This window comes from Lutra lutra, chromosome 16 (genome assembly GCF_902655055.1).
Source record: "Lutra lutra chromosome 16, mLutLut1.2, whole genome shotgun sequence".
Classification (NCBI taxonomy): Eukaryota; Metazoa; Chordata; class Mammalia; order Carnivora; family Mustelidae; genus Lutra; species Lutra lutra.
Window position 1 is genome coordinate 26,032,379 of NC_062293.1, and position 26,627 is coordinate 26,059,005.

Genomic DNA, 26,627 nt, shown 5'->3' on the forward strand with positions numbered 1-26,627 from the left:
CCAAAGCCCTCAGATCGTGCCCTTTGCATGGGTGCAGTTTATTGTACTTAAATTATACCTCAATCAGAAAGGGAGGAAAATGGGGACACAGGGGCATCCGGGGCCTCGCGGGCAAGTGTGCAGGCCACCAGCTCCTGCTCATTTGCACGCTGACCATCCATCACCATCTCCCCGCCTTCTGATCCCCAGAGCTTGGGGAGCGCCTCCCAGACCCCATCCCCTTCCTTGAGGGAGGGGCCCCATTCTGCAGCCGCAGCTGCTACAGCGCTGTCCTGTTCTCTCTGTCCCCAGGATTCCAATCTGTCCGTGCACACTGACAGCCCGGACCTCACTCCCTGCTTCCAGAACTCTCTGCTGGCCTGGGCGCCCTGCTTCTACCTGTGGGCCGCCCTGCCCGGCTACCTGCTCTATCGGGAATACCACTGCGGAGGCTACATCGTCCTCTCCTGCCTCTCCAGGCTCAAGACGGTCAGGGGCCCAGGGATCTCTGGGGGGCGGGGCTGGCACTTGGAAGGTTCTCCATTTCAAGGTTCTCCTCTCCGCCCTGCCAAACAACCATCGGTGGCTGGACAGGGTTTCCTAGAGACACCTGCCCAGCCAGCTGCTCAGGGCCATGGCAGCCTGCCAGCTGGGTCTGCAGTGAAACGAGACAGTCTGTTTGCGGAAGTTCAGGAAAGTTCTCTGGCAATGTTCTCCCCACACTTGGAAAGCTTCTGGCCATGCCCAGCCTAGCTTTCGGGGGCCGGACCCAGGGCAGGTCTGACCATTTCAGAATTAAAGGCCCTTCTCTGGGGGGAAACGTCCCTCCTTTTGGAGATGGAGTCCCCAATGTGTGCCCTGTTTGTAGGTCTCGGGTGTCCTGCTGTGGTGTGTCTCCTGGGCTGACCTCTTCTACTCCTTCCATGGCCTGGTTCACGGAAGGGCCCCCGCCCCAATCTTCTTTGTCACCCCCTTGGTGGTGGGGATCACCATGGTCAGTGTGGGGCCCAGGAAGGGGATGCAGGGGGTTCTCCAGTGGGTTGTGGGGCTGTGCTGGGGAAACAGTGGGCTCTCGGGAGAGGGCTAGACACTGTAGCAGTGGGAAGAGGATGGGGTGACCACAAAACATCTGGCCATGTGGGTTGGGGAGGACGGAGGCAGGTCCAGATGTGCTCTGGCCCAGCCTTCCTCGCCCTCCCTACACAGCTGCTGGCCACCCTGCTAATCCAGTATGACCGGCTGCGGGGGGTACAGTCCTCGGGGGTCCTCATCATCTTCTGGTTTCTGTGTGTGGTCTGTGCCATCGTCCCCTTCCGCTCCAGGATCTTGTTGGCCATGGCAAAGGTAAGGGGAAGGAGGGGAACCTGCCAGGGGCAACCCTGGCTCAAGGTCCCTGCTGGGTCCTGGGCTGCCTCTCCCCTGCTCCCAGGACCTCCCCTTCTGTTCAGGCCTTTCCATGTTGTCCCCTACTTGCTGCATCTCTGCCAGGAAGCAGGCTGGGGGCCTGAGGGTGAGGCCCATGTAGCACGGGGGAATGGGGCCGGACACAGCCCTTGTGGGATGTTCACGGGCATACAAGGGGCCGTTCTTAGCTACGACCGCCACCACCGAGTACAGTGTGGGATGCGGTATCGGCCAGTGTCTGGGTAAGGAGCACATGGGGGCAGACATGCATGAGTAGTTTCGTCCTACCTGGAAGTCCCATTATCCTGCTCTCGCCTTTCTTCCCTTCCGCCTCCGTTGTGTGGGCTTCATCTTGACCTTCACTGCAGTGATGGGGTGGGTTCTTTCTCCATGTTGAGGGGAGGCAGTCAAATGTGGCAGTCAGAAGGGCAGGCTTGGGCTGCTCTGCTTACTGTCTGTGTGACCCTGGGCAAGTTGCTCAGCCTTTTGGAAGCTCATTTCCTCGACTGCAAACAGGATATCATAAGATTTCGTACCTCGTAGGGAGGGTTGGACAAGGTGATGGAGGTGAGGTGCTTGGCCAGCTGTCACTGAACAGTGGTCCCCCTATGACCTTTCCCCATCTCTCAGAACTCTCTGGGTGGGAGACCCAGGGGCCGCCTGGGAGCTGCCTCCTACCCCCGAGGCACCTGATGCCCTAGAGGACCCCTCAGGGCAGGACTGGAGATCCAGAGCTCCCCGTGCCTCTGAGGTCCCTCTGCACTCTCCCCCTAGGGAAAGATCTTGGACCCCTTCCGCTTCACCACTTTCTACATCTACTTCGCCCTGGTGCTCTTTGCTCTCATCCTGTCCTGCTTCAGGGAGAAGCCGCCATTTTTCTCCCCAAGGAATGTCAACCCTGTGAGTTTTCCATGGAGGCTGGGTGGTAATGGGGGGTTCCATGGCCCACATCTCAGCTCAGCCCATTACCAGCAGCCCCCGACCCTTCTAGTTCTTTCCATCCCCATGTCATCTGCACCCCTGAGGCTGGGGGCAGGAAGGAACAACGGTTCCTGCTCCCTCTGCTCTGGTTTGAGAGGATTCTTCCCATCCTACCCTCTCATCTTCTAGAATCCCTGCCCGGAACTCAGTGCTGGCTTCCTCTCCCGCCTGTGTTTCTGGTGGTTCACAAAGTGAGTTGGCTCTTCTTCCAGCCTGGGCCAGAGGGAGAAGGAGACAGGAGGTGGAGAGGAAGGGAAGTGGGCCAGAAGTTGAGGCTCTTTCCTCTATCCCAAACCCTAACCCCAGAGGGCCCTGTGGGCAGGTGAGGGTGGGGAAACCTGTCTGTTTGGGCTGGGGGCTGAGTGCGGAGGCCGGGCTGGCCCAGCTCTGATCCCAGGCCATAGGCCAGCCCTTCATCTGTCACAGCATAGGAACAGGCCCAGGGGCCTGGAGAGGACCTGTAATTAGTTCCCAGCTCTTGGGTCCAGGATAAGCTTGCAGATTGTCATTTCCTTGGCCGCCCCTCCTAGTGGTTTGAGCAGGATAATTGTGTCTGTGACCTGGGTGACAGCTCATTAGCCACACCGCACTGAGGAGACACCTGGGTCTGGGACTCCATCCACCTGGCCTTGTCCTCTTCTGGGGCCCCAGTCAGCATGAAGTTCATTACCAGGCTCCCAGGGTCAATGGAGCATCTGGGGAGGAGGGGGGGAAGAGGCCGAGCTCAGAACTTGACATGAGAGGCAGTGACCTCCAGCCTGCTCCCTGGGGGAATAAAGGACACACCACCCTTGGCTATAACACCTTAGGGATGCCCTCCTCTGGAGGTCTAGGGGCTCTGGAGACCCTGGTCCCCAGCTTGAGGCTGCTCAGCTCTGCCCCTGTGTGGGGTTGCTGCCCACCCCAGGATGGCCATCCTTGGCTACCGGCGCCCACTGGAGCAGCAGGACCTCTGGTCCCTGAAGGAGGAGGACTGTTCGCAGAACGTGGTGCACGGGCTGCTGGAGGCCTGGAAGAAGCTTCAGAAGACCGCTGCGCGGTGAGGCCCTCCCTGGGGTCCCCACATCCCCCCACCCCACCCCACTACACTTGCCCCAAGTCTCCTGCAGGGGACTGAGGTGATCACAGGGGTCGGGGTGGGGAGAAGAGCAGGCGCAGGGGGATCCTGGGCTGGGACACTCAGCCCAGAGTGGTGCCAGCTCTCCCCAGCCCTACTGACTCCGGAGGGCCCAAATGTGTAGATGAGCCCAATCTCCAATAGCCCTGCAGGGGACGCTCTGTGGTCTCCAGGTTACAGATGGGGAGGCGCCAGAGTGAAGATAGGACAGTGCCCCCCGCGCCCCCTAGTGGCTGGTGGCAGAGCTGCCCTCACACCCAGGTGTCCGGGCTTCCCCTGCCTGGCCTGAAGGCTGGTTTCCAGGGACTTCCCTCGGAAGGGGAAGGGGCCAGGGGAAGAAGGTTGAGGACAGTCTCTCCTCTCAATCCTGCCTCCTCCTGTTTGGAGGCAGGGGCTGGAGGAGAGGACCCTCTGGCTGAAGGAGCTCCCACTGGCAGCTTTGCTCGCTAGCCCCAGCTATGCTTGGCTCCTGGGGCACGTGTGCCCGTTTCTACCCACGGCTCCTTCCTCCCGGAACCAGACACAAGACTGCGGCGTCATCCGGGAAGAGAGCGTCTGGTGAGGACGAGATGCTGCTGGGGGGCCGGCGCAGGCCCCAGCAGCCCTCCTTCCTGTGGGCCCTGCTGGTCACCTTCCGTTCCAGCCTCCTCATCAGCATATGCCTCAAGGTGGCCCAGGACCTGCTCTCCTTCGTCAATCCACAGCTGCTCAGGTCTGACCACACGCGCTCTGGTGGCCACCCTCCCATGGGTAGTGGGGGCTGGCTGGATGTCCCTGAGGACTGAGCCCAGAGGGACCACACGAAGTGAAGTGAGTCCTAGAGCAGGACCGAAGGGCCTATCCCCACTCCCTGAGTGACCTTTGGCAAGTGCAGTTTCCTGATTCACATTAAAAAAAAAAAAAAAAAGCCTGTCTTTAAATCCCTCCAAGGATCCTACAGACAGGTGGCCCTCTTCCCATTTTGCAAGAGAGGAAGCAGGAAAACTCAAAGCAAAACAAACACATGAGGAAGCAGAAAATCAGAGAGGCGAACCAGCCCCAGGGCACACAGCTGGTCAGGATGGATTGGAGTCTGGGGCTCTGAACTCCAGCTGCGGTGCTGTTTCCCGTTGATAGGCTCTGTCGTCTGTTGCGTGGGTGGCTTGGACTGGGAGGAGCTCTCAAATGAGGGGGTAAGAAGGAGAGCCGCCTAGCAGCTGAGCCCCCAACACCTTGTCCCTCCATTCGTGCATGTCTGCATTCTCACTCAAAAAATATTTATTGAGCCCCCAGTATACCTGAACGGTGCCAGCCATGAGGGATACAGGGATAAATAAGACAGGATCTCAAAGTCTTGCAGGAGAAACCAACGTGTAAACCCGTTAGAGTGGAGTACAGGCCGAGGTGTAGTCAGGTGTCTGGAAATTCCCAGGAGGAGTGGGGAAGCCAGCCTGGGGAGGAGCAGGAGTCGGGACGTCCCTGCCAGCCGGGGAGGCCATCAAGCTTGGAAGGACAGGGAGGTGTTAGTTGACTAGGTAGGGAAGGAGGGGGAGGGCAAGCACCTATTCTAAATCAAAGGTCTCCACCGGCATGACTCAAGAACCCCAGGTATTTCTGAATTCTGGAGGAAAGTGTGACCAGAGGCAGCGGGGAGAGAGGGAGAGCCGAGGAAATCCTTGGAAGAGTTGATGCCCAGGAGGAGCATCTGGTGTGCGTTTCAGAAGGATCTCCCTGCCAGTCATGGTGGGGGGGTGTTGGGGGGGGTGGCTGGATCGATGGAAGGGGGCTAATCAGGTCAGAGGAGGACTGGTCGGTTCAGGCCTGGAATGAGCTAGGACTCAGGTGCGCCTGGGGAGTGGGTGTGTCCTGGGGTGAGGGAGGGGTCAGATACTACCTGGGCTCTGACAAGGATAAGTGGAGGGCGATGAATCTCTTTCACTGGGATGATGAATGTCTTGGAAGGAAGGGTCTGGGCACCGGGCAGGGTGGTGAGTTGAGTCTGGGTTACATTGGGGCTACAATGGGGGGGGGCCTTACAGTGGGGGGGCCCCTACAGTGGGGAGGGCCCAAGGGGACAGTCCCAGCTCACTGGAGACCATGTTTTCAGGGCCATTGGGTAGAAGCCTACAGCCTTGTGGCTGGGCTCTCCCAGAGGGCTCATGTAGGGGGCCCCAGACAGAGTCCTAGGGAACAATGACAGTTAAGGGGTGGGCAAAAAACTGGCTTGGAAGGGCCAGAGCTCGGGAAAGAGCAGATCGTGGTGCAGAGTGCAGAGAATGCTTCTGGGACAAGGTATGGCCTTCAGGACAGCAAGTTGACCAGAAAAACAGAGCCCGAGGCAGGCAACCTGGATTTGTTAGCGCGCACCAAGAATGGAGGCTGAGACAGAGGGGAAGCGCCTAGAGCAGGGGGCCTGTCTTGGAGAGGAGGGACCATGGAGATCTAGAAACTTCCTGTAAAGAACACGTATTCATTTTCTGTGGCTGCCGGAACAAATTGCCACAAACTAAGGGGCTTAAAACAGCAGGAATTTATTCTTTCACAGTTCTGAACAACAGAAGTCTGAAATCAAGTTGTTGGAGGGTTGGCTCCTTCTGGAGGTTCTGAATGAGAATCTGTACCAGGCCTCCTAGTTCCTGGTGGTTGCTGGCAATCCTTGGCATTCCTAGGCCTGTAGACACATCACTCTAATCTCTGCCTCCAGCATTCTCCCGTGTGCGTGTGTGTGTGCACACTCCCATCTGTGTCTCTGTGTGCAAATCCCTTTCTTCTCTCATTAAGACACTAGTCCCTGGATTAGAGCCCACCCTACTCCAGGATAACCGTATTTTTTAATTAATTTTTAAAAAGATTTTATTTATTTATTTATTTGACAGAGAGGGAGAGATCACAAGCAGGCAGAGAGAGAGGGGGAAGCAGGCTCCCTGCTGAGCAGAGAGCCCAATGCGGGGCTTGATCCTAGGACCCTGAGACCATGACCTGAGCCGAAGGGCAGAGGCTTAACCCACTGAGCCACCCAGGTGCCCCCAGGATAACCGCATTTTAACTTGATTACATCTGCAAAGAGCCTGTCTTCAAATAAGGTCACATTCACAGGTGCTAGAAGTTAGCACTTTCTGCAATCAACACACAGCAGGAGGAGAGGCGTATGGCTATGGGAGTAGCTCCAGGGGTTGAGGGAAGTTTCATCCCAACACGGGAGAGACTTGGTCATGCCAATAGGTGAAGGTACAGAGTGACCAGCAGAGAGAGTTATATTGGCAATCAGGAGAAAGGAGAACAATGGTGGAACATGGTCCTGGGCAGGTGTCAGGGCTCAGTGGGACAGGGCTCAGAAAGCCAGAGGGACACCTGCTGTCCTGAGGCAGAGGAAAAAGAGAGCCAGTGCTCGGAGGGAAGGCTGCCGTTGGCAGGGAGTTCTCACTGGGTGGTTAAGAGACAAGACATAAATGGGTAGCTACTGAGCAGGGCGGGGACTGGGGACAGGGAGAAGGTAAGAGAGCAGAGGTGAAGGGAGCTGGGGGACAAGAAGTAGCTTAGAGCTCCGGGGAAGGTCACTGAGCAGCACCGGATGGGCCGCTGATGTTGGAGAGGGTGGATTTTGGATTTGGAGGGGAGACCCTGTAGGGTCACGTGGTAGGCTCTCGGGCCCTCAGCAGCCAAGGAAAAGATGCAGGAAAGTCTAATCTGTGGACATGGGGCATTTCTTCCTGCTCTGTGGTCCAAGAGGCAAGAAAGGCGGGTGGGTAGGCTGGCAGTGAGCGTGATGGAAGGGGCGGGCGGCCGAGCCATGGCAGCTAGGGAAATCGGGGAGGACAGAAGGGAGGAAAGTTGGAGGGTCATGGTCTTGAGGCAGCCCAGGGCTGAGTCTGGCTGTGGGGATGGTCTGGGTGGGGGCGTGGGGGGCTAGAAGCCCCCCCTCCCCAGGAGGTTTCAGAGGCAGCCCTGAGTGGAGGCTGAGGGCGGAAGGGAAGGGTGGCCGTAGACCGAGCAGCCTGGGGAGCCTCCCACTCTCATGCCCCACTTCCGTCCCTGCAGCATCCTGATCAGTTTTATCTCCAACCCCACGGCACCCACCTGGTGGGGTTTCCTGGTGGCCGGGCTGATGTTTGCGTGCTCCATGATGCAGACCCTGATTTTACAGCAGTTTTATCACTTCGTCTTCGCGAAGGCGCTGAAACTTCGTTTGGCGATCATTGGTGTCATCTATAGGAAGGTCAGCTGGACAGGGTAGCGGGGGGCTCTAGGGGCCAGCTTGGGGAGCATTGGAGAGCCCTGGGGCCCAGTCCATCACCCTGCTGTCTACCTGCAGGCTCTGCTTATCAGCAATTCAGCCAAACGGGAGTCCCCGGTGGGAGAAATTGTCAACCTCATGTCTACAGATGCCCAGCGCTTCATGGATCTCGCTCCCTTCCTCAACCTGGTGGTGTCCGTACCCCTGCAGATCATTCTGGCAATGTACTTCCTCTGGCAGGTGACTCTTAAGCTCCGGCCTCCGCCCCCTTCCTCTGACCTTGACCCTGCTGAGAAGGGACAAGAGAGGGCAAGTCTGGGTCAGCGGAGGGCTGCTTAATGAACACAAGGACTTCCCTAGCTATTTGAGTCAGGGACAGGATGGTGAGGACGCCGGTGTCTGCAACTGAGCCTTTCCAGCCTCTGCTGTTAGCCTTCTCACAGATCCCAGGGGAGGGAACAGAGACTTGGAGGTGGGGTGGGTGAGAGTCTGGCCGTCGTTGTTGGTCAGCTGTACTTGCCTTCCCATGTGTCCGGACACCCTTCTATGTTTGCCTCTTTGTCCCCGTCTGCTGTCATTATCTGATGGCTGGCAGCTTCTGCCCATGTTCTCAGCAATTGGGCTTTCTCTGTATATCTGCTTTTCGCTATCCATTTGGCTGACTGCCATCTTTTGCTTCCTGCCCAGCCCCATGTCTCTGATCAATAGGGTTTTGTCTGTGGGATTCCGTGCGCATACTTTAGTTATCTGTTTTATCCATCTGCCCGTGCCTCCTCAGAACCTGGGTCCCTCCATCCTGGCTGGGGTCGCTCTCATGGTCTTGCTGATCCCGCTCAACGGAGCTGTGGCCATGAAGATGCGTGCTTTCCAGGTAAGGGCTCTGGTGGGTCTGCGGCTCCTGCCCTGAGCACCTGGCCGCTGCCTGGGGGGAGACCCTCACTAGCCTGGGGCCCCTCGGTCGCCTTGATTACTGAGTGGGGGATGACCATAAGCCACTTCCACAAGCCTCAGCTCACTCTATCCTCACAGCACCCCGAGAGGGTCTTAGCAACATTCTCAGTTTGTAGAGCGGCCAAAGCCCAGAGAGAAACAGAAATCAGGGCCGTGGGGACTCAAACCTGGGTCTTTGGGTCTAATGAGAGCCTTCTCTCTCCCACGCTGTGCCCAGTGTGAAGAGCCAGTCATCCAGTCCTTTATTTGAATCTCCAGTGCATGTAGAATAAATGACAAATGCCCTCTGACCACCTACCCACCAGGCCCCTGCTCACTGCCAGCCCTCGCCCCCTGGGGAATGGCCCAGTGGCAGCCACTCTGGGCTTCTTTCTTTTCTCCAAAGCACCAAGCTCTGCGTATCTCTGGGCCACCCCACCCACTGTTTCCTGGGACCTACCTCATCCCTTCCTTCCCTGCTCACTCCACCCCTTTCTTCCCCAGCATGACCTCTGGCTTCCCAGTCCCCACCCCATTACTCTCTCACAGAATCTTGTTGTTTCCCTTCAGAATGTGCCTACTGGGGCACCTGGGTGGCTCATGGCTAAGTGTCTGATTCTTGATTTCAGCTCAGGTCAGAATCTCAGGGTCGTGGATGGAGCCCCCCCATAGGGCTCCTTGCTCACTCAGCAGGAAGTCTGCTGGAGATTCTCCTTCTCCCTCTCCCTCTGTCTCCACCACCCCACCCCTGCTGCGTGCACACACTCTCTCAAATAAATAAATCTTAAAAAAAAAAAAAAAAAAGGAATACACGCACTGATTTATTAAGCATTTACTCAGGTAACTGCTATCTATCTGCCTCCCCCATCAGACTGTCAGCTTCAGGCTGGCTGGGACCATGTTTGATCTGGGTGTCCAACAACAGCCTGGCACAGAGTAGGCGTTCACTAAGTCGTGTTGAATAAGTCATCAATTCGGTGTGCTGTGCTCTGGGTGAGGGTCTGGGGAAACAGAAAGAAGGAAGTGATCTGTGCCCCCAGCAGGCTCGCAGTCTAATGGTGGAGTCATGCATGCACAAAGACCTCCACGGGAATGATAGGAAAGAACAACATGGCTTAGAAACCCAGGAAAGGTGGCAGAGAATTCAGCCTGGGGAGTAGTGGTGGGGAGGTCAGGGATGGAGGCACAGAAGGCTGGAGCTGGGCTCTGTGCACAGAGGAGAAGGGGAAGCTGGGCTGGGCCCGGCACCTGGGGGCTGAGGGACAGCCCGGGCCCTGCAGGAGGAGGGAGGAAGCATGGGAGCCGTCCTAATGGCTGCTGGGCATTGTGAGTGCATGGAAGGTGGGAGTCCCTGGGGGCGGAGGTCTGGGAAGGGGAGCAAGGCACCCCACTGCCACTCTTTCCACAGGCAGAGCAAATGAAGTTCAAGGACTCACGTATCAAGCTGATGAGTGAGATCCTTGCTGGCATCAAGGTGCTAAAGCTGTATGCCTGGGAGCCGAGTTTCTTGGAGAAGGTAGAAGGCATCCGGGAGGACGAGCTCCGGCTGCTGCGCAAGTCCGCCTACCTCCAAGCCATCTCCACCTTCACCTGGGTCTGCACCCCTGTCCTGGTGAGGCTCTCCCCCCCGGGGCCAGTCTCCCACCTGCCGCCTGGCCAGCCCAGCCCTCTGGGCCCAACAGACTCCATTCTGATACCCAACTTCCACCCCCTTCCCAGGTGACCCTGACCACGCTTGGGGTGTATGTGTCTGTGGACCCAAACAACGTGCTGGACGCTGAGAAGGCCTTTGTGTCTGTGTCCCTGTTCAATATTTTAAAGATTCCCCTCAACATGTTGCCTCAGTTAATCAGCAGCCTGATCCAGGTGAGCCAGGGCAGGGCTGGGCCTTCTGCTGGAGTTTGGGCAGGTTGTTAGGGTCAGGAGATAATCAAGGAGTACTCCTGGAATTGAGGGGGTGGGTATTTCGCATGAGGCCATCAGAATCAAAGGTCATTTGGAGTCAGAGGGGGACAGGTGAGGTCCCCAGAAACCTGAAGCTCTGAAGACAACCTCCTCTTACCATCATGGACCCTGACTTTGGCAGTGGGAACCAGAGAAGTCTCAGTCATGGGAGGGGCCCCTCACCCCATCTGGGCCCTTAGGACGCCCTGCCTCTCCCAGGAAGTCGGGAAGGGGTGAGAGAGGCTATAGGAAGTGAGGGGCGGGGAAGGAGCCAGCTTCCAAGGCTGACTCACTCTTCTGCAGACCAGTGTGTCTCTGAAACGGATCCAGCATTTCCTGAGCCAAGATGAACTTGACCCCCAGTGTGTGGAAAGAAAGACCATCACCCCAGGTCCAGACACCCTTTCCCTGGGCTGCCCTTACCCCAGCCCCTGCTTCAGAAAGTCTTTTGTTCTAAGCTTCTGACTTGTTTCTTGTGACTGCCATTTCCTCTTCCCCTTTTCCCATCAGCGCCACTTTCTCCCTCTTCTGGGCTCTTCCTCAGTCTACCTCATCCCTCCCCCAGGCCTCCCCCACTTTTCTTCTTTTCCTAGGGCTCCCAGCCCCTGGACTTCCTGCCCTTCCCCTTGAGTCCCTCCCCCCCAGGGATCCGCCCCACCTTGCCTGCACCCCCGACCCTGGCCCTGTACGTCTTGGTCCTCCCAGGATATGCTGTCACCATACACAATGGCACCTTCACCTGGGCCCAGGACCTGCCCCCTACACTGCACAGGTACCAGCATCTCCTGTCCCTTCCCAGCTACCTGAAGTGAGCCAAAGTTCAGATCAGTAGCAGAACCCAGTAAGCCCCCGTCACACCCCTCCAGCCCCCATCTGTGGGCTGGAAAGCAAGGAGAGCCTCCACTTGTCAGGGTGGCGTCTGAAAAGGAGGAGGGCTTGGGTCTGTAGGTGGAAGGTCGGGAGACCAAAATCCTAATCCCTACCTCTAACTGGGCTCCTGGCCTCCTTGCCCTCAGCCTAGACATCCAGGTGCCAAAAGGGGCACTGGTGGCCGTGGTGGGGCCCGTGGGCTGTGGGAAGTCTTCCCTGGTGTCTGCCCTGCTGGGAGAGATGGAGAAACTGGAAGGCACGGTGTGTGTGAAGGTAAGAGAGAGGGCAGAACTCCTGGCAAGGGCTGCTAGGCCAGGCCTCGTGTGGACCCTGAGATAACTTCTCTGGCCAGGGCTCCGTGGCCTACGTGCCCCAGCAGGCATGGATCCAGAATTGCACGCTTCAGGAAAACGTACTGTTTGGCCGAGCCCTGGACCCCAAGAGGTACCATCGGGCTCTGGAAGCCTGTGCCTTGCTAGCTGACCTGGAGATGCTGCCTGGCGGGGACCAGACAGAGATCGGAGAAAAGGTACAGGGCTCTCTCCCATCCTCTAGGGGGTCAGCCCATACAGCTGCCCAGCTCAGCCCAGCTCGGGTCTATATATGCGCCCTTCCTTCCTCCCCTCCCCCCCCCTTCCTGCCTTCCCACATCCATGTGAATCACTCAGCTTCCATCCAGTGATAGAAAGTCTTTAAAGGTGTGAGCCAAGGAATGGTGAGTAGACCAGCATTCTGGTGTAATTTGGTGTAACTGGAGATTAGGAAGAGGTGGGTACAGGGCAAAGCAGATCCTTAAAGACCTTGGTTAAAGTTTTAGCCTTTGGGGGTACCTGGGTGGGTTAAAGCCTCTGCCTTTGGCTCAGGTCATGATCTCAGGGTCCTGAGATCAAGCCCCGAATCTGGCTCTCTGCTCAGCAGGGAGCCTGTTTCCTCCTCTCTGTCTGCCTGCTTCTCTGCCTACTTATGATCTCTGTCTGTCAAATAAATAACATCTTAAAAAAAAAAAAAAGTTTTGGCCTTTGCCCTAAAAACCATGGGGCATCAGTGAAAGTTTTTGTTTTTAAATTAACTTATTTTTAATTGTTGCCAAACGCACATGCCATAAAATTTATCACCTTGACCATTTGTAATTGTAAGGTCAGTAGTGTTAAGAATATTCACAGTGTCGTGTGGCCAATCTCCAGAACTCTTTTCATCTTGCAAAACTGAAACCCTGTACCCAGTTAAACAACACCCCATTCCCCCCCTGCTCCCCCTAGCCCGTGGCAACTGCCACTCTCTTTCCTGTCCCTAGGAAGTTGACCTACTCCAGGTACATCATATAAATGGAATCAGACAGTATCTGGGTTATTTTGAGACTGGCTCATTTCACTTAGTATCATATCTTTAAGGTTCATCCATGTTCTCGCATGTGTCAGAATTTCTTTCTTTTTTAAAGTTGAATAACATTTTATTATGTGTGTAGATCACATTTTGTTTATCTACTCACTTGTCAGGGGACACTTGGGTTGTTTCCAACATGTTAGCTATTATGAATAAGACTGCTGTGCTGAGGGGCCCCGGGGTGGCTCAGTGGGTTAAAGCCTCTGCCTTCAGCTCAGGTCATGATCTTAGGGTCCTGGGATTGAGCCCCGCATCCGGCTCTCTGCTCAGCGGCGAGCCTGCTTCTCCCTCTCTCTCTCTGCCTGCCTCTCTGCCTACTTGTGATCTCTGTCTGTCAAATAAATGAATAAAATCTTAAAAAGAAAAAAAAAGCTAAAAAAAAAAAAAAAAAGACTGCTGTGCTGAGGGTTGCCAGGGGGAGGGGGATAGGGAGAGGGTGGTTGGGTTATGGACATTGGGGAAGGTATGCGCTATGGTGAGTGCTATGAAGTGTGTAAGCCTTATGATTCACAGACCTATACCCCTGGGGCTAATAATACAGTATATGTTAATAAAAAATAAATTTAAAAAAATAGATTAAAAAAAGACTGCTGTGAACATGGGTGGGCAAATATCTCTTAAAGACTCTACTTTCATGTCTTTTGAACATATACTCGGAAACAGAATTTCTCAATCACATGGTAATTCTTTTTTTTTTTTTTTTTTTGAGGAAATTGCCATGCTAGGAAATGCTATGCTCTTTTCCATAATGGCTGCACCGTTTTAAGTTCCCACCGACAGTGCACAAGACTTCCACCATCTACACATCCTTGCCAACACGGTTCTTTTCTTGGGGAGGGGCCTTTGGGTTTTGATAGCAACCATTCCAATGGGTGTCAGGTGATATTTCGTTGAGGGTTTGGTTTGCATTTCCCTGATGAAATGATGCTGAGCACCTTTTCTTAGGTTTATTGGCCATTTATGTATTTTCTTTGGAGAAATGTCTAGCCAAGTCTTTGCTCATTTTTTAATGTTTGGTTTTTTTGTTGTTGATTTATAGGCATTCCTTATATATCCCAGATATTAACCCCTTATCAAATATACAAGTTGCAAATATTTGCTCCTATTCTGAAGGTTGCCTTTTCACCCTGTTGATAGTGTCCTTTGATGCTCAAAAGTTTTCAAATTTGGTGCACCTGGCTGGCTCAGTCAGAAGAGCATGTGACACTTGATCTCGGGGTTTTGAGTTCAAACCCCGTATTGGGTGTACAGATTACTTAAAAATAAAATCTTTATTTTTTAAAGTTTTTTTTTTTAATTGATTTGACAAAGACATCAAGAGTGGGAACACAAGCATAGGGAGTGGGAGAGGGAGAAGCAGGCTTCCTGTAGAACAGGGAGCCCAACATGGGGCTTGATCCCAGGATCCTGGGATCATGACCAGAGCCAAAGGCAGACACTCAATGACTGAGCCACCCCGGCACCCCAAAAATAAAATCTTAAAAAAAAAACCACTTTCAATTTTGATGTAATCCAGTATATCTTTTTCTTTATACTTTTGTTGCCTATGCATTTAATATCATATCTGAAAAATCATTGCCAAATCTGATGGAAAGTTTCCCCCAGTGTTTTCTTCTAAGATTTTTATAGTTTTAGCTCTTTGGGGTATTTGGGTTTTTTAATACTAATGACTTTGGTGGGTGCCTGAGTGGTTCAGTGGTTTAAAGCCACTGCCTTTGGCTCAGGTCATGATCTCAGGGTCCTGGGATCGACCCCCCATTGGGCTCTCTGCTCAGCATGGAGCCTGCTTCCCTTTCTTTCTCTCTTTGCCTACCTCTCTGCCTACTTGTGATCTCTGTCTGTCAAACAAATAAATAAAAAGTCTTTTAAAAATTTTTGTAAAAAAAAAACAAAACTAATGACTTTGGTGCATATTCCCTCAAGACAGGCATTCTCTATTGTGACTATAGTCAAATTATCAAAATCAGGAAATTTAACATCGATACAATATTATTTACTTCACTGTTTGTATTCACATGTCATCATTTGTTCCAGTAAATGTCTTTTTTTCGTTATTTTCATTCCTGGGCGAGGATCCAATCCAGAATCATGAGTTGCAGTTACTTGTCACAGTTCTTTATTCTCTGTCAATCTGGATAATTCCTCAGTCTTTGTCTTTCAAGACCTTGACACTTTGGAAAAGTACAGGCCAGCTATTTTGTAGAATATCTCTCAATTTGAACATAGTTTAGTGCTCAGCACATAGTAGGCACTGAAGACTGGTTGGTTGAATGAAGACACACTCACATGCCTCAGTCACTACAGCCGCACACCCACCTGCTTCTCCCCAACAGCTCCTCTCCCATCCTACACTTGCTACCCCACCCACCTCATGCTAGGCTCAGTTGCTCAGGGTACCTGAAAAAGCTGGGCCCTATTCCAGAGGGAATGAGGAAAGCTGGAGGTAGGAAAGCAGGCTCTATCTCTGGGGTCTGCTTTCTGGGCCCAGCCCTGCTGCAAGGTGCCTCAGTTTCCCATGATGGGTTTAAAGAGAGATCTTACCTCTCCTCTAGCTCCTGAACCATCTCAGGGTCAAATTTTGGGATTGGAGCTGGCTTTCTGTTCTTGCTTCTGCCCTGAATAGTTCAGGACCTTGGACAAAGCCATTAACATCTTGGGCTCTTGATTTCTTCACCTAGAAAGTGGGGCTGATGGTACCTCCCTGAAAGGACTGACGTAAGAATCAAATGGGATCCGTGTTATGAAAGTCATCTGCAAACTGGTTGGGCGATGGGAGATTAAAAGGCCTATTACGGATCCCCTGGGGATTTCCAGCCTTTCAGAATATAAAGGCAGTAGGCAGGAAAACCAGCTGGGCAGGGTAGTGGGGCAAAGGGAGCAGGTTGTCCTCACCTGCCCCTGGAGGACTTTTGAGAGCCACCACCTCTTCCTCTGTGGCCTCAGACCTTCCCAGGGACAAGACCAGGCATATCAAATGCGAAATTTGAGGTCGGCCTTGTTGAATAACGGTGACAAGGCCCTTGTCTCCTTCCGTGACAAGGCCCTTGTCTCCTTCCACCTGTCTGACTCCCTTCTATCCGATACACACCTCCCACCTCTCTCCTCCATCCAGGGCATTAACCTGTCTGGGGGCCAGCGACAGCGGGTCAGTCTGGCCCGAGCTGTTTACAGTGAAGCTGATCTTTTTTTGCTGGATGACCCACTGTCAGCCGTGGACTCTCATGTGGCCAAGCATATCTTTGACCAAGTCATTGGGCCAGAAGGTGTGCTGGCAGGCAAGGTGAGGCCTCCGGGAGGTTGCGGGGGGCATCCCTAGGGTAAGATTTAGGACCCTAGGAGAGAGCTGGTGGGAGGCCCCGGGGTTTTGAGGAGACCTGGAAGAACAGGAGGCCTGAGAAGCCGGAATGTTGGTTGGGTGGCGGGGGACCCACCCTGGAGGCACTGAGCCCATGGCAGTGAGCATGGGGTCAGCCACTGATGTGCTTGTCCTTGCTCCCTGGCATATGGGCACCTCACACCCTCTCTATGGCCCTGTACCTGTGCCAGGGGTGTGTGCTAAGGATGGTGGAAATGGTAGCTTGCTGTCCTCTCCCCAGACACGGGTGCTGGTGACACACAGCATCAGCTTCCTGCCCCAGATGGACATCATCATAGTGCTGGCTGATGGGCAGGTGTCCGAGGTGGGCTCCTATCCAGACCTGCTGGGACGCAATGGCTCCTTTGCCAACTTTCTCTGCAACTACGCGCCTGAGGAGGACATGGAGAGCCTGAAGAAGAACAGCAGGACCGGTATCTGCCATCCCTGACCCTCCGCATTCCTGTGCCCTCCCACCATCTCCCCTGTCTTGGGGATCTCTGAGTGTCTCTGGATGGGCCCGGTGTCCTACAAGGGAGGTCCAAGGAACTTGGGCCATCTGTGTGAGAGTCCAACATCGCCAAGTGCCTCCCCCTCCTCTCCCCTAACCAGAAGCTGACCTTATGGGCAGCTCAGGACTCAGGGCCCACACTTCCTGTGTGTCCAAAGGGCATAAGTCTGTAGGCAAGACTGTCTCACAGATAAGTAATTCAGTAAATGGACAAGTGGTTGGAAGGGTCATTTCGTTATCAACAAAGATTGAGTAATTACTATGTCCTAGCACTACTCTTGGCACTGAGAGATGGCAGCGAACAAATGGAAAATTCTGTGTCCTCATGGAGTGCTTTGAAGTGTCTGGACCCCTAAGACCCCCCCCCCCCCACTTTTTGTCCAGTCCTGACTCCTCAACCTCCCAGACCTCTTCCTGAGTCTTCTTGCCTACTGCTGCATAGACAGCTGTCATGTGTTGAACATGTGCCAAGGGCTGCGCCCCTTGCTAAGCATTTGACACACATTCTTCCCTTTAATCCTCACAATGACAATGACACCATGAAGCGGGTACTATTATTATCCCCACTTTACATGCCCGCCTAAAGTCATGCGGGGAGGAAGTGGCATTTGAGCTCAGCCAGTGTGCCCCTAGAGCCCAAGCTCCTGACCCTTATATTTGAGACCTTCTCCACAGTCCCCGATGGGAAGTTTTTCTCCTTGTCTAACCTAAGTCTTTCTTGCTGCCTCTTTTTTTCTTTCCCCAGCTCAAAATTGGTCATTTATTTTTGTCCTTGTCCTTGCTGTTCTTTCATGCCTCTTGTGTTCTCTCCTGCGTGTCCCCTGGGGCGTCTTCTCTGGCCTGGGGACTGGAGCACACCGGCGGCCTGCAGGGCGAGCTAGCCTGGTGCTTCTCCTTTCCCCCAACCTGCTGCAGCCTTGGAGAACACAGAGGATGAGGAGCTGCTGCTGATTGAAGACACGCTGAGCAATCACACAGACCTGATAGACAACGAGCCGGTCCTATATGAGGTCCAGAAGCAGTTTATGAGGTGAGCCCCCGAGAGCTCCCGGCGCCATCCCTAAGCCCCGCCAGGTGGGACGCGGGTGGGCAATCTCCCTGCTGCTCACAGCCTGGGCCTCCTGCTACAGCCTGAACCCCCTGGGGCTCTGGCCTGTGGGTGTGTTAGAGACCACCTCCCTGGGCCTGACCAGCTGCCTCCATAGACAGCTGAGTGTCATGTCCTCGGAAGGCGAGGGCCAGGGCCGGCCTGTGCCCCGGAGACGTCTGTGTTCAGTAGAGAAGGCAGTGCAGGCAGCAGAGGCGAAGGCGAGGGGAGCACTGATCCAGGAGGAGAAGGCGGCGATGGGCACTGTGAGTAGGATGGACAAGGGAGGCTGGAGAGGGTGGGCAGGCCCCCAGCCATCCCGGGGCTCACGAGAGTCCTCTGCCCTTGACTGCTATGCCATGCAGGTGAAGCTGAGTGTGTTCTGGGATTATGCCAAGGCCATGGGGCTCTATACCACAGTGGCTATCTGTGTCCTATACCTGTGTCAAACTGCGGCTTCCATTGGGGCCAGCGTATGGCTCAGCGCCTGGACCAATGAGGCTATGGTGGACAGCCGACAGAATAACACCTCCATGAGGCTGGGTGTCTATGCTGCCTTGGGAGTTCTGCAAGGTGAGCGGCAGAGATCGCTGGGAGATATTTTCCTCACATCTGGGTGGCCAGATCCCCCAAACCATGCCCTTGCCTCTTCCTCAATCATCACGGCCATGGCCCTGCCCTAGTGCCTCCCTGGGCCATCTTGAACTCATCCCAGCGGCGGCACTGCCTCTCTGAGCCTGCTGGCCACAGCAGCCATCCCATATCTCCTTACGTGCCCACTCCACGCCCTACGTGCCCCACACCAGCCCCAGTGAACACTCCTCTGCCTCCTCCAACAGGAATCCTGGTGATTCTGGCAGCCGTCACGCTGACGGTGGGCAGCGTCCACGCGGCACGCTCACTTCACCAGGCGCTGCTGCACAACAAGATGCGCTCGCCACAGTCCTTCTTCGACACGACGCCCTCCGGCCGTATCCTCAACCGCTTCTCCAAAGATATCTACGTCATCGATGAGGTTCTGGCCCCCACTATCCTCATGCTGCTGAATTCCTTCTACAACTCTCTCGCCACCCTCGTGGTCATCGTGGCCAGCACGCCGCTCTTCACCGTGGTCACCCTGCCCCTGGGGGTCTTCTATATCTTGATGCAGGTTCGCAGCCAGTGTGTGGGCGAGGTGCTGGTGTTGGCCGGGACTCCCCCTGTGGGCGGGGCTCCCTGTAGACCAGGCGCTAATGCCAGCTGGACTCTCCTGTTAACTAACAGTCAACCTGGGTTCAGACTTCGGGAGGTCAGACTGAGGGTCGGATAGGGACAGTAGTTACTTCACGTCTTTGAAACTCATTTTCCTCACCTGTAAAACAGCATCATAGAACCTACTTCGTAGGGTTGTTGCTAGGATAAAATAAAATCCTTGTAAATTGTGGCTGACCCTGGAACTCCTTCTTGCTGCCTATTTTTTTCTTTTAAGAATTTATCTATTTATTTATTTGACAGAAAGAGAGAGCCAGAGAGCACAAGCGGGGGTAATGGCAGAGGGAGAGGGAGAAGCAGGCTTCCTGCTGAGCAGGGAACCTGATGCAGGGATTGATTCCAGGCCCCTGGGATCATGACCTGAGCCGAAGGCAGACGCTTAACCGACTGAGCCACCCAGGCACCCCTTGCTGCCTATTTTTAACTAAAATGCTGTTAACAGTGTGAGATGCATTATCCTTCCCCTCCTTTATACATATCTAAACATATATGTGCATTTATGTTTTTAACATAGATGACTTGGTAACGTTCAGATACAGGTCAGAGGCTCAGCGGGGCATCTGCCATTCCCCCTGCTTGTGTTGCTGAGCCCCTATACTGCCATGAGTTTAATCAGTTGCTGAAGGTAACCCATGAGATGCTGGAAGCTCAGGTGATGTGGGCTGTGCTCTGTGCAGGGACAGGGGGCTCTCAGATACCCATCCTTTAAGGTCCTGGCCATGTTGGGGCCCACAGGCTAGAGGATGGAAGCTGGAGACAAAACTGTGTTTTTTGGGGGGCTGAAGTTCAAAAACACAGGGTGAGGGGTGCCTGGGTGGCTCAGTGGGTTAAAGCCTCTGCCTTTGGCTCAGGTCATGATTCCAGGGTCCTGGGATGGAGCCCCACATCGGGCTCTCTGCTCAGCAGGGAGCCTGCTTCCTCCTCTCTCTCTGCCTGCCTTTCTACCTACTTGTGATCTCTGTCTATCAAATAAATAAATAAAAATCTTAAAAAAAAAAAAAAACAGGGTGAGGTGGGGAGAGGCTCTTTAAGAAAAAGAATACAAAATTATCTTACTTTTGCAAAGTTTGTGATATTCTGACTATGTAGGCACATCACTGGGGCACCTCAGAGGAGACAGACATAGTCACTGATTGAGGAGGCCAAGCGAAGTGGGTCCTGTAATCAAGGCTCCTACACGGGGCGAGGGGGTCAGGAGCTGAGAGGGAATCAGGAAGGGCTTCATGGAGGAAGCGGCCATGGAGGAAGCAGGAGGGGACCAGGGGGAAAGGGTGGAATGAGTTCGTGGACACACATCAGGTAGAGAAAGGAAGCCGAGTCTTAACTAGGGAGTGGGGCTGGCTGAGAGGAAGCCCAGATGGGTTCAGAGGACATGCAGGACTGAGTCAGGGGGTCTCACGGTGCTGACCTCAAGCTCTTTCTCCATCCTCTGCCAGCGCTTCTATGTGGCGACGTCGCGGCAGCTAAAGAGGCTGGAGTCCATCAGCCGCTCGCCCATTTACTCCCACTTTTCGGAGACAGTGACCGGCTCCAGCGTCATCCGGGCCTATGGCCGCAGCCAAGACTTCCAGGCTATCAGTGACGCTAAGGTGGACGCCAACCAGAGGAGCTGCTATGCCCACCTTGCCTCCAACAGGTCAGAAGCCTCCTCCCTCACCCCCTGCCCCTCCAGAAGTCCCCACCAGGATCCCTGCAGGAGAGACCTTGAAGTTCAGGGTCCCCCTTCTGCCTTCCCCCATACAGGAAATTGCCTCCTTCCTCCACCTGCCCCACCTCCTGCTCGTCTTGTCCCCACAGGTGGCTGGGAGTCCAAGTGGAGTTCGTGGGCAACTGTGTTGTGTTCTTTGCTGCACTCTTTGCTGTGATCGGCAGAAACAGCCTGAGTCCGGGGCTGGTGGGCCTATCCGTGTCCTATGCCCTACAGGTACGCAGGGGTCAGGGCCCCAGGGCAAGGCCACACTGAGGCAGAGGCCACCCAGGTGTCACAAGCATCTCCTGGGCCTTTGCTCTGCCTGGTATGGGAACCAGCCACAGGTTCTGCTCCCCAGGATTGTGAGCTCCGTGGAGCACAGAGAAGACAGTCCCAGCAACAGGGGACTGTAACGCAGGGTGAATAGGTCTTTGAGGAGGAAGGACCCAAACATGGTGAGAACCCGGAAGAGAGTCTCTACCTTGGGTTTTGGTGCTGGAGAAATTATCTTAGTGCTTGGCCCCAAAAGACAAAGAGAACTCGTCCTGTCTGTGTGCAGGATTGAAGGGGTCAGCTCTACCAGTGGTTCTGGGCCAGGGATGTGTAGGGCCCGAGTACACCCCATTTCCCGGGCCTCCGGAGAAAGTACACAGAAAAGCCAGGGCTGGAGGGCGGGCTGTCACCCCAATATCAGCCTATATTGTCAGAGGCTTAAATAACCACACATGGCATTTTTGTGACTCAGATCGGATTTTCAAGGCCACAGAGAGCTCAAGCCTTGAATGCTTTGGAACAAAAGACAATCTAGACAAATGAGCCTTCTCAAACTTTCTCATGCTGCTGAGTCAGCTGGAGATCTTGTGAAAATGTGGTTTCTGATATGGCAGGGCTAGGATGGGGCGCAGAGTTCTGCATGTCTACCAAGACCCCTTGGTACACAGTGTGGTCCAGGGACTGGTTATATCAACATCACCTGGAAGTTTGTTAAAAGTGCAGAATCTCCAGGATACCTGGGTGGCTCAGTCGGTTAAGCGCCTGCCTTCAGCTCAGGTCATGATCCCAGGGTCCTGGGATCGAGCCCCACATCAGGGTCCTTGCTCAGCGGAGAGCCTGCTTCTCCTTCTGCCTGCCATTCTCCCTGCTTATGCTCTCTCTCTTTCTGTCTCTCTGACAAATAAAATCTTTTTTAAAAGCTGCAGAATCAAAAAAATAAAAATAAAACAATTAAATGATGCCGAATCTCAAGTCCCATCGCAGACCTACTGAATCAGAAGCCACATTTTAACAGATTCCCTTAATTCCCTCAAATTTCCCTGATTCCCTGGGAGGTCTTCCTTAAATATACCAACATTTGAGACACATGGGAGCTAGGGGGCCCTGGGTCAAGTCTTCGAGGTCACTGCCTGAGATACAGTTGTGATTAGAGCCCCAGGTGGCCCACCTATGGGGTTGCCCAGACCTACCCACTTTGTAAAGGCAAGGAGCATCATTAGGGAGTCAGAACTCCTCCCACAGCTGTTGTGGGGAAAGGAAAGATTACTGTATCCATGACCCAGTCCCTTTGGCCAGATAACATTGACTCTGAATTGGATGATCCGAATGATGTCCGACTTGGAAGCTAACATTGTGGCCGTAGAGAGAGTCAAGGAGTACTCCAAGACGGAGACTGAGGTGAGTACTGGGATGAGCCTGGGGCAGGGTGATTCTGGAATAGCTGGGGAGGGGTGCTTGGTGACCCATCATCCCTACATTTCAAGGCCAGCTCTTCATTTGGAGGGCTCTTCATTCATTCATTCATCCATCCACTCATGGCCTATTGAGCATCAGCCAGAGGTCCCAGCAGGTATGGAGGGTCCAGAGTTGAGCAAGACAGGGTCTATCCTCAAGCAGATTCTGATGCCGTGTTCAAAGTAGGACAGGGCTCTGCCCTGGAAGACAGGAGCTCTGGGGAGATACATCCAAAGAAAGCAGATTGGAGAATCATTCAGCTGGAGGTGGTCAGCTGGAGGGTGAGAATTCCAGCCAGAGATCAGCCTAGTTGAAGGGGCAGGGGCAGGGTAGCATGCCCTTTGTTGGGGAAAGGGAGTGTCCCCTACTTGGGGAGGGGGGGGATGTGGACGTTTGTCCACTTACGTCTTCCCATGGCCACACCCCAGACCTCTTCATGCTCAGAAGCTGCACCATCTCTGAGATCTTAAGTCAAGCTTTTAGACCACCCTTCCCAGCCCTCCCAGCTCTCTTGCCCCAAACCCTCTGCTGTCTCAGAACTTTGTCCTTCTACCTTTGTCCCTCTGTCCACTAGCTCATCTAGCCTGGATTCCTTGCTCCATAGGTACCAGCCTGTCCCTCCCTTGTCCTCCTCTCTCTCAGGGCTTCTCACCTACAAAACCCCTCCCTGGTTGAGCCCCTCTGTCTGCCTTCTACATACTAGCACTCAGCAGCTAAGACATTCCTGGAGAAAAATCACTGATTTTACTTCAATCTTATGACCAGACACCACCACTGCATATTCCCATTTTGCTTCCCCAAGAAGCCCGTGTTCCCACTTCCAGAAAGATCTGTTGTGAACCTTCTTTCCTCTAACCCCCCATCTCCTCCCCTTTGCTCAGCCATGGACCTTGCGTGACTTGCCAGTGAGAAAACAGTATGAGATACAAACTCCCTCAACCTTCCTGCCCCCAGACTTTCCATCATGCTTGTGGTCTGTTCACCTTTTCCTTCCTCTTTTAGCAGGAAGCGTCCCCCCTCCGATCAAAATCCACGCCTTCAGACTTCACCTCCCTAATTACATCCTCCTGCTCCTACAGCCTGCTTCTTGTGTTAGATGCCTCCCATCCACAGGCAAACATAAGCTCTTGTAGCTTCCATCCTAGACATACAAACCAACCTCCCTTCCCCCTGTGTTTCTCTGCTCTCCTTTGTCATGAAGCTTGTTTTAAAACCCACATGCTCTCACCGCTTCCCTATCACCCTTTATCACATCTGCCTCCCACAGTCTTGTTTCTGGCCCTGTCATTCCACTGATGACCTGCCTGGTTCCAAACCCAGGGGACACATTTCTGTTCTCATCTAATTCAGCCTCTCAGTGACATTCAGACACACTGACCCCTGCCTTCTTCTTGGAAGGCTCTCCTTCCTGGCTTCTGTGACCCAGGCTCTCGCTCTGTCAGTCTCCATTGAGCCCCTGGCCTGCCTCTTCCTCCCAGTCTGGCTCCCCTCCCTCCCCCGGCCTTCCCCAGGCATCTCCTGTCACCCCCCTCATCCCCCACTGTCTGGGATCTTCAAATTCTTCCTCTTTGCATCTAGCATTCCCATTTCCCCCATCCATACCCATGATCTTGTCTCCGCAGCCTGGGCAGTTCTGCCCCGAACCCTCCTGCCCATTCTTTTGACACCATCTCGAGACTGGCCATTTTGCTTTTTGACTGTTGGCAGTCTGCCTTCCCCTGTCACAAAGCAGGGCCGCCTTCCCCGAACCACACAGTCACATAGGTCCCCATACTTAGAAGGACCTTACATTGGATTTAATGTTCTGCTGTCACCGCTTGGACATTCTTCATAATTACTGAACAAGAATCCCCACCTTTCCATTTTGTACGGGGCCTCCCAAATGGTAGCTCGTCCTGTCTCAAAGCCACCATCATCTCATGCCCAATTTATTTTAAGTACCTCCTCACTAGCTTCCCTATTTCCCATCATCCTGTCTCCCTTCTCTTAGCAGCCAGAGGAATCCTTTAAAAACACACCAAACCATATCATTGCTTTGGGCACGGCCCTCTGAGGGCTCTGCATCTTAGAGTAAAAAACCATAGTCCTTAAAATGGCCTGCAAAGCCCTTTGTGATGGGGCCACCCACTATCTCTCTCCTACCTCTCACCTTTGTCCCCATGCTCCAGAGCACACCTGGGCGGGCATTTGCAGTTTCTGTTATTTTGCCTGGCATGCTGTTCCCCCCAGGCATTTACTTGGCTTATTGCCTCACTTCCTTCGGGTCTTTATTTAAATATTGCCTCCTCCAGGAAGCCTTCACTGAGCACCCTGTACTGCTACACCACCAAGCATTTCTCAGAACTTATCACTTTCCTACATTAGATACATTTGCTTTTTTGTTGATGGTAGGCACCCCCCCCCCCCATACTAAATGTAAGCCTCACAAGGAGGCAATGACTTTGTCTCGTTCACCACGGTGATCCCAGTAGCCATTCAGTAGGAAGGTTTTGGAGCTCTGCACGGAATAAAGGTAGAGAGATAAAGGATTCGTTGGACCACATGGTTGGGCCCCGGGGGACACCAGGGACTCTCCCCCAGGGACCCTGATGGGGGAGGACGGAGGGGGCCTCGGGAGAGAGGCAGACTGAAGAGGAAGAGGGCCAGGCTGGGGAGAAGGGGCCACCCTAATGCAGACCCATTTTCCCTTCCCGGCCAGGCCCCCTGGTTGGTGGAGGGCAGCCGTCCTCCCGCAGGCTGGCCCTCAAAGGGCGAGGTGGAGTTCCGCAATTACTCCGTGCGCTACCGGCCTGGCCTGGAGCTGGTGCTGAAGAACCTGAGTGTGCGCGTGCGCGGCGGTGAGAAGGTGCGCGAGGGCCAGGGGTGTGCGTGGCACGTGGTCGGAACCTATGGGCGAGCAGGTGCGATGCCCCCGCAGACTCCTCTCCACCCGCCTTACGGCCTCACTCACTCCCTCCAGGTGGGGATCGTGGGCCGCACGGGGGCTGGCAAATCATCCATGACCTTGTGCCTGTTCCGCATCCTGGAGGCAGCGGAGGGTGAAATCCGCATCGACGGCCTCAACGTGGCAGACATCGGCCTCCACGACCTCCGCTCTCAGCTGACCATCATTCCCCAGGTCCGAGCCTGTTATAGACCGAGGTTGACCCACAGTCCTGGGGTGGGGGGGACAGGCCCCACTCTGCTCTGTAGCTTGGGGTCCAGGCCTGGGACCCCTGACCCCCAGCAGGTGCGGAGCCACAGAGCGGCTCCCTGTCATGGATCCGAAAGGGTCTGACGGGTCCTGGGTCAGTCTGCCTCTGCCCTCCAACCCCCTGGGCCACCAGTCGAGACCAGGATCTTAGGACCCTTCAAGCACCCCACCCTCTGAGAGGCTCTGCCCTGGTCTCCCTATTCTATGGCTCAGAATCACATATGACTCTTTCTGGCTCTTCTGGAAGGCTTTTTTTTTTTTTTCCCTGCTGACTGGGCACTTTGGAGTCAGATTAGCGGCTCCGCTTTCTGCTTTGGTGAAGGACTTTGTGATTGGCAAAGCTGAGGTTTATCACTTCCCCACAGGAAGTGGGCATATATCAGCCCATGGCCTCCCACCTGGAGGGCGGGGGGCAGAATGGGAGTGCTGCTACCTAATCCCCAGCTTTCTCCCTGGCCCTGGGGCCCATGGTTCCTCATGGGGCCTGAGTTGCCCTCCTCTGAGGCCTTGTCCTGTTCCCAGGACCCCATCCTGTTCTCCGCATCCCTGCGTACGAACCTGGACCCCTTTGGACATTACTCCGAGGAAGATATATGGCGAGCCTTGGAGCTGTCCCACCTGCACACCTTCGTGAGCTCACAGCCAGCAGGCCTGGAATTCCAGTGCTCCGAGGGAGGGGAGAATCTCAGGTAATGGCTGGGATTGGGTGGGTCAGGAACAGCACCTTGAGGAGCCAGAAGATCTGGCCTCAGATGACACAGAGTCCAGGGCAGTGCCCTCCGGGCCTCCAAACTCCCATCTCAGCCTGGGTGTGCTTAGGGCATGTCGTTTCATACTGAACATACACTGTGTGCCAGGCGTGGTGCACTGTCACACTGACTCCTCGCACAAGCCCCAGATGTGGTGATGGCCCTATTTTGCAGATGAGGAAACTGAGGCAGAGCCAAAGTCACCTAGCTGGGAGAAGGCATGCCTGGTATTTGAGCCATCG

General features: G+C 54.4%; 1 protein-coding gene across 3 annotated transcripts in view; it reads left to right on the forward strand.

Annotated features, from left to right (window-relative positions):
* Window positions 1-26,627, forward strand: part of ABCC3 (ATP binding cassette subfamily C member 3) — a 44,647-nt gene that overhangs the window by 12,273 nt on the left and 5,747 nt on the right. For 2 of the 3 annotated variants that reach the window (XM_047706965.1, XM_047706966.1), the window contains exons 2-29: window positions 292-468; window positions 848-973; window positions 1,186-1,323; window positions 2,158-2,283; window positions 2,494-2,555; window positions 3,272-3,403; window positions 4,002-4,193; window positions 7,499-7,676; window positions 7,773-7,934; window positions 8,473-8,565; window positions 10,033-10,236; window positions 10,344-10,490; window positions 10,872-10,959; window positions 11,274-11,340; window positions 11,585-11,711; window positions 11,791-11,967; window positions 15,934-16,101; window positions 16,418-16,610; window positions 17,597-17,717; window positions 17,893-18,040; window positions 18,140-18,347; window positions 18,614-18,924; window positions 20,462-20,661; window positions 20,823-20,949; window positions 22,285-22,386; window positions 25,142-25,288; window positions 25,403-25,561; window positions 26,159-26,325. In XM_047706965.1, the coding sequence (XP_047562921.1) occupies window positions 292-468; window positions 848-973; window positions 1,186-1,323; window positions 2,158-2,283; window positions 2,494-2,555; window positions 3,272-3,403; window positions 4,002-4,193; window positions 7,499-7,676; window positions 7,773-7,934; window positions 8,473-8,565; window positions 10,033-10,236; window positions 10,344-10,490; window positions 10,872-10,959; window positions 11,274-11,340; window positions 11,585-11,711; window positions 11,791-11,967; window positions 15,934-16,101; window positions 16,418-16,610; window positions 17,597-17,717; window positions 17,893-18,040; window positions 18,140-18,347; window positions 18,614-18,924; window positions 20,462-20,661; window positions 20,823-20,949; window positions 22,285-22,386; window positions 25,142-25,288; window positions 25,403-25,561; window positions 26,159-26,325 (4,247 nt within the window). The remainder of the gene's footprint in view (window positions 1-291; window positions 469-847; window positions 974-1,185; window positions 1,324-2,157; window positions 2,284-2,493; window positions 2,556-3,271; window positions 3,404-4,001; window positions 4,194-7,498; window positions 7,677-7,772; window positions 7,935-8,472; window positions 8,566-10,032; window positions 10,237-10,343; window positions 10,491-10,871; window positions 10,960-11,273; window positions 11,341-11,584; window positions 11,712-11,790; window positions 11,968-15,933; window positions 16,102-16,417; window positions 16,611-17,596; window positions 17,718-17,892; window positions 18,041-18,139; window positions 18,348-18,613; window positions 18,925-20,461; window positions 20,662-20,822; window positions 20,950-22,284; window positions 22,387-25,141; window positions 25,289-25,402; window positions 25,562-26,158; window positions 26,326-26,627) is intronic. The other variant, XM_047706967.1, reaches the window with a different exon arrangement.